Source organism: Schistocerca cancellata, chromosome 1, assembly GCF_023864275.1.
Source record: "Schistocerca cancellata isolate TAMUIC-IGC-003103 chromosome 1, iqSchCanc2.1, whole genome shotgun sequence".
Lineage (NCBI taxonomy): Eukaryota > Metazoa > Arthropoda > Insecta > Orthoptera > Acrididae > Schistocerca > Schistocerca cancellata.
Window position 1 is genome coordinate 937235514 of NC_064626.1, and position 10584 is coordinate 937246097.

General features: G+C 38.9%; 1 protein-coding gene across 1 annotated transcript; it reads left to right on the plus strand.

Moving 5' to 3' along the window:
* Positions 1 to 2783: 2783 nt before the first annotated feature.
* On the plus strand, positions 2784 to 6154 carry LOC126115699 (craniofacial development protein 2-like). Its single transcript, XM_049915032.1, has 2 exons — positions 2784 to 3704; positions 6110 to 6154. Exons 1-2 carry the CDS (start codon positions 2784 to 2786, stop codon positions 6152 to 6154), a joined length of 966 nt encoding a protein of 321 aa, XP_049770989.1.
* The last annotated feature ends 4430 nt before the right edge of the window (positions 6155 to 10584 follow it).

The window sequence follows — 10584 nt, forward strand, 5'->3', positions numbered from 1 at the left end:
GAATTATTATAACACTGATGTACACAATAAACAAAAAGGCATGATAATGTTTCCCTGAGGGACTTCATAGTTAAGAATTTTTTAAGATGATTTTACTGTTTGTATATGTCCCCCAGTTGTATGATAGAGCTTAAAACACTGTCTCCTGTCAGCAAGGTAGGATCTTAACAAATCTAATGCCACTCTTCTGACCCCAGAAGTTTCTAATTTATATGGAAGAATAGAATGATTTACAGAATCTGAAGCCTTGGATAGGTGTAAAAAAGGTGGCAATAACTTCATTTCCGTCATCAAGTTTATTCAATACTGCTTGAAAAAAATGTAGATACAGCTGTTATTGTAGATCTTCACTTCCGGAAACTATGCTGAGAGCTTTTTAATATATTGTACTTACAGACAAATGATGGAATTGAATTCAAAATATGTTGTCAGAAAGAGTGGAACAACTGCTTTTTAACAAATGGTAGTGTTACTTCAGTTTCTGCAATTAGGTTAAAATGATTTTCCATTAAATGTTGCTGTAATTTCAACTGATTTAATTAACTGAGCTTCTAGTAAAAGCAAAGGCTTTTATAGGGGTCAACATGTGCAAAACAACTACATGAATAATAAATTTAAGTGTAACTTTGTCTAATAACATTTGAAATATTTATGTATTGGAGACATAACACCATTAGCAAAAATCCTGCTATTAATGGGAGCAGAAGACAGAACAGAATGGAGGAGTTTCCAATTTGCTACATCTACAGTTACTTCCTCTTTCAATTCATCTCTCAAAACTCTCTCTCATTTCATTTTAGGCATCCTCACTGCTCATCCAGTAAAGTCTTAACCCCTTTCTCAGTTTATGTTTTGCTTTGCTTCTCCACTGTTTCCACCGTCCCAAACTCATCCAGTTTTCATCTTTCTATCACATCAACTAGTTCTTCCACTTCCTCTTTCAAAGTTCAAACATTTATTGTTTGGACTCATAATCCATATCTAATTCTGCCTCATCTACCTTTACAACCATTTTTCATTCAGAATGCTCCCTTTGAAACCCTATGTTCTTCCAGTTTATCCAGTTCCCAACTCCTTAATTTTTTACCTTTCTGTAATTTTAATCTATCGCTCATAGCTAATAAAATTATGGCCAGAAGCATCACATGAATCTGTAAATATTTTGGTTGTCTCCATGTCTCTTCCACACATGCAACCTTCCTTCACGATTCTTACTAAGATTTTGCAAAGATTAAATTGTGCTCTGTGCAAAAATTTGCCAGTCACCTTCCCCTTTCATTCCTTTTTCCTCAGCCCATGTTTGCCTACTGTTTTTCCTTATCTTCCTTTTCCTTCAACCAAATTCTGGTCTCACATAAGAATTAATTTTTTTTCTTCTTTAATGAACTGAATAGTTTATTTCATCTCATCATACATTCTTTCAATTACTTCACCTTCTGCAGAGTCAACAGGTATGTATACTTGAAATATTGTGGTGGGTGATGGCTTTGTGTCTATCTCAGCTACAATAATGCATTCATTACATTTTTCATAGCAGTTGGCCTCCAATCCTGCTGTGTTATTCAGTATTAGTCATTCCTTGCTAGCTTTCTCCTGTTGAGGGTAAACTTTCCTTGGGGAGAGACCATTTTGGGTCACCTCTGTCATCTAGAGACCTATAAAACACCACTGCAAACTGCTCCTTTTTACAAAGATCAACAATGTATAATGTCTTTCCAGACTTGTTAACCGCATTTTAAATAAATGCATGTAGCTGGAGATATTTAACAACAAATGAGCTAGATGATACAATGAATGTGTTTAAACATTTTATTGTTTATTTACTAAACCAAGTCTATTAATGGCACTGATTGTTCCAGTAAACTCTAGCAGGCAGGTGATTCACTAATCAGTTCTTAACGTATCATTCACAATTTGCAACTAACCATTTGAACTGTTCATGTGCCTGAAAACTCTTCCCAGTAAAACTTCACAGCTCCTGTATAATCTCACTTGCAGAGAAATTCCAAGCCAAGACAGATACACAAAATAATCAAAGGCCCCACTGTTAAAAAATGCAGAAGTCTTCTAAATCGTGACAGAGTTGCTATTTAGGCAAGGACTGGACACTTTTACAGTGCAGCTAATTGCCAATCAAAACAAATCAGAATTTCTAATGCTTGAGACAGTGCTCCTTCCTAATTCATGATTAAAACCAAAGTCTCAGCTTTTTCAAGTCTCAGGCACAAGTTACTTTCTTGTCTCAACATCCAGTCCCAGTTAAACTGTGACATGTCCCGATGACATTGCTTAGCTTGCTTGGTATCGGCTCCTGCCATTGTTCCTTCCTTACCATGCCATTCCACTGTAATGTTATGCAACATATTACAAATTTGTACAATTCTGAACCAACTGATCAACGTTAATAAACATAATTGGACAAACGTTGTAACAAAAGTGCACTTAAATGCTGATTAAAATGATACTGAACACTAAATGTTTAAAAATAAATAACATCTCATAAAAATCTTCTGTTAGTTTGAATTATTACACTAGCATGAATTAATTTTGTTACTAAATCTACTATGGTTCATGGTGTGGGTTCCTGTAGTCATGTCCTAGTTCATGAACCATGGGCAACGTATGAGTGGCCAAGTAAGTGGTCCCGGCAGTCGGGATACCAGTTACTTCGGAATAAGGCTGGACATCTCGGACATATTCTGAGTCATGGTCACCTTTGTGCTCATACGGCAAAGACTACCAAATCCACCGGTTAGTCCCTCAGCCGTTAGGGGTAGAACCCAATGGGACTCGGGGCAAGTAAGGCTAGCAACCTGCTTCCCTGGTACTTTAAATATGATGCTGGCAACAATCAGAGCAAAATGCCTCGGACCTTTGGAGGTGACGGAGTCCCACCTCTAACTGACAAACCAGGGACTCCTAAGATACGACTTGGCAAACAAATGGTAATGAGATGGGGAGCTATTAATATCAATGGGGGCTACTCTGGGAAGAAGGTAGAGCTGGCAGAGGCTGCAAGTAAGATGGGGCTGGACGTTTTAGCTGTTAGTGACATTCGGGTAAGGGGTGAGAAAGAAGAGGAAGTGGGAGAACACAAGGTCTACCTGTCAGGAGTCAAAGCAGGAATAGCACAATGGGGTGTAGGGCTTTACATCAGGAAAGAAATGGAACCCAGCGTAGTTGCAATAAGGTATGTAAACGAACGACTGATGTGGATACATTTGACAGTGACTAGCAAGAAAATTAGGATTGTGTCAGTATATTCGCATTGTGAAGGGACAGATCAAGATAAGATGGATAGTTTTTATGAGGCACTCAGTGACGTAGTTGTTAGAGTAAAGGACAAGGATAGTGTTCTGCTCATGGGTGATCTTAATGCCAGGATTGGAAATCGAACAGAAGGGTATGAAAAGGTTATGGGTCAATTTGGAGAGGATATGGAGGCCAACAGGAACGGGAAACAACTCTTGGATTTCTGTGCCAGTATGGGCTTAGTAATCACAAACTCCTTTTTTAAACATAAGAACATTCACCGGTATACTTGGGAAGGCAGGGGAACCAGATCTGTCATTCACTATATAATAACAGATCAGGAATTCAGGAAGGCTGTGAGGGACACACGTGTATTCAGGGGATTCTTTGATGACACTGACCATTATTTAATCTGCAGTGAAATTGGGATTGTGAGGCCGAAAGTGCAGGAGGTCAGGTCCATATGTAGGAGGATAAGAGTGGACAAACTTCAGGATAAGGAAATCAGGCACAAGTACATAACAGCGATCTCAGAAAGGTACCAGTTAGTTGAATGTAGTCAATTACAGTCATTGGAAAAGGAATGGACAAGGTACAGGGACACAGTACTAGAAGTGGCTAAAGAATGTCTTGGAACAGTAGTGTGTAAAAGTAGGATGGAGCAAACAGCTTGGTGGAATGATACAGTCAAGGCAGCCTGTAAAAGGAAAAAGAAGGCGTATCAAAAATGGCTACATACCAGAACCCAGGTAGACAGAGAAAGTTGTGTTGAAGAAAGAAACAAAGCCAAACAGATAATTGCAGCATCCAAGAAGAAATCGTGGGAAGACTTTGGAAACAGGTTGGAGACTATGGGTCAAGCTGCTGGAAAACCATTCTGGAGTGTAATTAGCAGTCTTCGAAAGGGAGGTAAGAAGGAAATGACAAGTATTTTGGACAGGTCAGGAAAACTGCTGGTGAATCCTGCAGATGCCTTGGGCAGATGGAGGGAATATTTTGAAGAGTTGCTCAATGTAGGTGAAAATGCGATCAGTAATGTTTCAGATTTCAAGGTAGAATGGGATAGGAATGATGATGGAAATAGGATCACATTTGAGGAAGTGGAAAAAATGGTCAACAGATTGCAGTGCAATAAAGCGGCTGGGGTGGATGAAATTAAGTCGGAACTCATCAAATACAGTGGAATGTCAGGTCTTAAATGGTTACACAGGATTATAGAAATGGCCTGGGAGTCGGGACAGGTTCCATCAGACTGGACAAAAGCAGTAATCACACCAATCTTTAAACATGGAAACAGAAAAGATTGTAACAACTACAGAGGTATCTCTTTAATCAGCGTTGTGGGTAAAATCTTCTCAGGTATTGTTGAAAGGAAAGTGCGAGTATTAGTTGAGGACCAATTGGATGAAAATCAGTGTGGGTTTAGGCCTCTTAGAGGTTGTCAGGACCAGATCTTTAGCTTACGGCAAATAATGGAGAAGTGTTATGAGTGGAACAGGGAATTGTATCTATGCTTTATAGATCTAGAAAAGGCATATGACCGGGTTCCTAGGAGGAAGTTATTGTCTGTTCTACAAGATTATGGAATAGGAGGCAAACTTTTGCAAGCAATTAAAGGTCTTTACATGGATAGTCAGGCAGCAGTAAGAGTTGACGGTAAATTGAGTTCATGGTTCAGAGTAGTTTCAGGGGTAAGACAAGGCTGCAACCTGTCTCCACTGTTGTTCATATTATTTATGGACCATATGTTGAAAACAATAGACTGGCTGGGTGATATTAAGATATGTGAACACAAAATAAGCAGTCTTGCATAAGCGGATGACTTAGTTGTGATGGCAGATTCGATTGAAAGTTTGCAAAGTAATATTTCAGAGCTAGATCAGAAATGTAAGGACTATGGTATGAAGATTAGCATCTCCAAAACGAAAGTAATGTCAGTGGGAAAGAAATATAAACGGATTGAGTGCCAAATAGGAGGAACAAAGTTAGAACAGGTGGACGGTTTCAAGTACTTAGGATGCATATTCTCACAGGATGGCAACATAGTGAAAGAACTGGAAGCGAGGTGTAGCAAAGCTAATGCAGTGAGCGCTCAGCTACGATCTACTCTCTTCTGCAAGAAGGAAGTCAGTACCAAGACTAAGTTATCTGTGCACCGTTCAATCTTTCGACCAACTTTGTTGTATGGGAGCGAAAGCTGGGTGGATTCAGGCTACCTTATCAACAAGGTTGAGGTTACGGATATGAAAGTAGCTAGGATGATTGCAGGTACTAGTAGATGGGAACAATGGCAGGAGGGTGTCCACAATGAGGAAATCAAAGAAAAACTGGGAATGAACTCTATAGATGTAGCAGTCAGGGCGAACAGGCTTAGATGGTGGGGTCATGTTACACGCATGGGAGAAGCAAGGTTACCCAAGAGACTCATGGATTCAGCAGTAGAGGGTAGGAGGAGTCGGGGCAGACCAAGCAGAAGGTACCTGGATTCGGTTAAGAATGATTTTGAAGTAATAGGTTTAACATCAGAAGAGGCACCAAAGTTAGCACTGAATAGGGGATCATGGAGGAACTGTATAAGGGGGGGCTATGCTCCAGACTGAACGCTGAAAGGCATAATCAGTCTTAAATGATGATGATGATGATGACTAAATCTACTGGGTGGCATACATCAAGAAGGGGTGATAAGAGACAATAGACCTTTAATGAAGTTCATAAGACATGCAACTTGCTGGCACCTGTGTGTCCTGCTGTGTTTAAGAAATACTGACAGTTAGTCAAAATGTAATGAAACAAGTAACTAAGTGAAATGGCCAGTTTTAACTCTAGCCCATTGAAAGCATTTGATCTGTGTGCGCAGATGAAAGGAGACAACAGTCGTTTTGCAGAGAATTGTAAGACATGAGTTGCTGGTGCTGTCGCGCCCTGCAGTGTTTAGGAAATGCTTACAGTTTGATCACATTGCAACAAAATACACAATGAGACTGCCAGTTTTAACCCCTTGCACAGCAAAAGTGTCTGACCTGCATGGTGTAAAAAAAAGGAGACAGTAGCCCTTTTGTAGAGCATCATATGCCTGTGACTTTGTGACACCTGTTTGTCATACAGAGTTTGAGAAATACTGACAGTTTTGCCACAGCACAATTAAAAAGTTGTCAGGTCAAGACAGCCAGTTTAAACCCCTTGCTCATCAAAAGCATTTGACCTGCATGGGTGTATAAAAGGAGATGACAGTCCTTTTGTAGAACATTTTAAGACACATGACTTCTGGCACTTGTTTGTCCTGTGTTTAAGAAATACTGACACTTTAGTCACAAATAAATGAAACATGTGATTAATTGAGACTGCTAGTTTAATGCCAATGCAGTGGTAGAACTCCAAGCCATGAGGCAGCTTGGCTAAAGCGGTGTATGAAAACACGCAGCTAACTATGATTACCCCCAGAGCTTAAGATATATTGACAAAACACAATGAGGGAAGCTCAGCCCAGCATCTCCTGCATGGCTTAAGAGGAGCACAAATCACCCACAGGTACTGATTCTGTGATCTTTCATCCGGCATTATCCCTATTGATACTGTGTTGATTATGCTATCTGTGCTCGATCAGAAATCCCGTTCATTCTGCCCTTGCACCTTACCTGATTTCCACTACAATTTCTCACTAACTGATTAAAAGGTCTAACATTCCAGGCTCAAGCTCATAGAAGGCCAGATTTGTTTTTTTCTGGCACCCTCCTGAGAAGTTGCCACCCAGGGTTCTGAGTGGGAGACTATTTAACCTCTTGAATATTTCACCACAGAGGACCTTTTATAAATAAACTGTATTACAACCTCCTCGGATGCTGGAAGAAACTACACTTGACTTTCTTGACACTCAATTGAGCGTCATGCTTGAAAGGCCCAGCAGTCTAGTTACCCAATCACAGCTCATTCACCTACCCATGACGTGAATGTGAGATAAGGGCAGTGTGAAAGTGAAATTTGATTACATAATATATCCTGTGTGTAAAAGTCAGTTGTCATAGCACTGTTTTGGAGAGATTTTCATTGGTGACTGATAAGGATAAATTGGTGATAAGAATTCAATGGAGACAATCTTAAATAAGGAAATAGAGATTAAATGGAACAGCTTGTTTAGAATGCTACAGCCTGTAGTTAGACAGTATGATAGAAACCTGGAAACGCTTGTACAGAATGGCACCTTTGAAAAATGTATTGGTTACGATAACAACACCGCAAAAGAACTCATGATGTTTTTAAAGCCATTCAGAAATGCAACAGAAATGCTCAAAGGTATGAAGTATGCTACAGTTCAGTTTCCCACATTCAAAACTCCAGATCGGACTATCAACAACAATAGAAAATGATAGATTGCTACTTACCATACAGATGACATGTTAAATTGCTGATAGGCATACTGAAAAGCACTTACACATTATCTTTCTGCCAACACCTTCATGCATGCATTCATTCACACAAGCACACTTCACACACACTCTACCACCGTCTCCAGCAGCTCAGACTGGAATATAACTGTCACGTTTTGTTACGGGTGAATAAACTGAAAAGTCACGCTAATACTGTGCCTGAAGATGCAGAGGAACATTTAAACTACTGTACATCTAATTTTCTTGTTTAACACACACTACATGTCCAGCAAATGAAAATTGTATTTAATTTGCAGAATGCGTTTTAGTGTCACTGGTATTTTGGCAGTATTGTCTTATTACCGTCTGATAACTCTAGATACCAAGAGCATTGGAAAAAAACACTATCTCTATCTCACAGGGGAGAAAGTTGAAATTTGGAGGCTGCAGAGAATAGCAAGTCGCCATGCTTCAGATTATTAAAAATGTCAATTTCAGATAGAGGTGAGATGTTAAATACTGTGCATCAAATTTGTGATGTAATACCAGTTTCAGGTAAGCTGGAACTGAATTATAATGTGACTGTAATATCTTGTTCTGTTTTTATGATATTTGTAAGTAACTATTTAGCATTGACGAGATCCTTACCAGCCAAAAAATACATCATCGCTGTTTCTTAAGTGACTAGATTATGGACCATGTCATACTCTACCAATTAGGATGGCTTGTATTCAACCCAAATGAGTAGTGCTGACAACGATGATCAACTTAACAGGTGGAAGTATAACAGTATTCTATTTTCCATGCTATATAATTTAGTAAAAACAATGTTTTGTGCTCCAATATCAAATGTAACTAATGAATAATACCTTATCTTGGACAAATGAAACAGAATTTATCCAAAACAAGCAGATGACAACCTGACAGTTCATTTTAATTACAACACTAACAGAGAATGATCACGAGACATTTTTGTTCCTGCTAGATTTCTAAATTCTTAGGTGAGAAAATCCACATATGTAATATTGAATCAATAAATCAGGCGGTGTTATAGAAAACAGCAATGTGATTTTCCATTCAGAATCAGCCTTCATTACAAACATTGGTAGCTACTTAGTTTCCTATGAAACTTTAAACTGTTTCCAAGTTTTAATTATTGTTTAAAACAAGCTATTTTATCTTATGGCTCATAATGACATTGTGTTTGGATGCTACCTTGCAGAAATATACATCTACTGTATAACTAAAGTGATGTGAGTATAACCCCATTCTGGTGCGAGTATGGCAGAAGCAACACCAGCCTAAGGCAAATACAGCGTTGAGCACACCAGACTGGGCAGCCTCTGCTCTCACCATGGCGCCTCGTTCGACCACAGCCTGCCTACTGCTGATAATCACACTTGCACACTCTGTACACATGCGTAGTGTGCTTGAGTGAGCATTAGCAAACAAAATGCCCAATTTGCAGATGTCTCGTGTATGTTGATGCTTGATAAAATTGCTGCTCACCATATAGTGGAGATGCTGAGTCGCAGATAGACACAACAAAAAGACTGTCACAAATGAAGCATTCAGCCAGCGTTGGGTTGTGCCTAACTGCAACTCAATATCTCCATTATGTGGTGAGTAGTAACTTTCCTTTTCATAATGTTGTTACATTCCATCCTGGATTTTCCATTGTTTGATTAGCTTTATAACGCATTTATACTGTTAACTAGTTAGTTTTCTTTCTCTTTTTGTGCATTCCCATCGATGATTCAATACTTCTGCTTTTCAGTGTGTGATTTCCTTTATTCATATTTTTTTCAGTTATGTTCATATCACCCTTTCAATCCCATTAAGTGCCTCATAGTGAAAGTGATCAGAACTTCACCACTCAAGCTATTCATCCCAAAAATTGATAATATTACACTAATTTTAATTCTTATTTGATATCTTAGCCAGTGAGGCATTCACAACCTATGTAGCAGCTAATGGAAGCTACAGAAGCGATGACTTCAGCCAACTTTTTTTTTTCACTACTTGTTGTCAGCCAAAGATGCTTCAGACTGAAAATCTGTAACATTAACTAAATTTTCTGATTTTTTTTTTACATTGGGCATACTGTAAAGAGAAATAATTAACATTTGCATACTTTGGAGACTAGATGCTTCATATATTGTCACCTACACCTGTTTACACGACAGCCTAAACTGAGATGGTTGTGTGAAGCTTAACCTGCAGGTAACTGCTACCTTGGCATCGTTTCTCCAATACTCTGCAACTGCTCTACAGCAAATGTCAGTTAATTAAATTATAATTAAATAATTAATAATAGCATGCTCGATTACTTCAAGCTGCTCTCAATTTTTTTCTACTCTAGTAACATATGTTGCAGCACTTGAGATGATTTGCCCCTATTTCACTTTTTATCAACTTTAAATTTTTCACTCCTCTTTGTTAATATAGCAATCTAGAGCATTTTTCGAAACTTCTTGCCATACAGATGACTAATTCATCACTCTGGTGGGCTCCATACCCCCTTTAGTTCTTAATCACAATAATGAAATTTGGATATCATACCGTCTATTTGACAGCACGCACACTTTATGATTCTATGTCTGCAGGGCAGTTTATCTTGACAGAGCTTACAGACAGGGTTTACTAATGGGTTGGAAAGCTGAAATTGTGAAGAATAGGTGAGGGTGTTACAATGACACAACTGAATGTGGAAGGTGGGATTAGATAAAAGTCAGTCACTCTAGTAGCAGAAGAAAGAAAGGAAAGAAACAGAAGAAACTTAATCAAGACAACAGATACAAAGACAGATACTCTTCCCACGCCAGACCAAAACCCTTTCCTGGACCATACTTCACAGGTGAATGGCACCCTTACAGGCCCAAAAATTGACTCCAGTTCCCTTCTATGGAAATCTATCGTATCAACCATGTGACGACCCCTCCTTCAGTAAACTAGATGCAGCCCCACT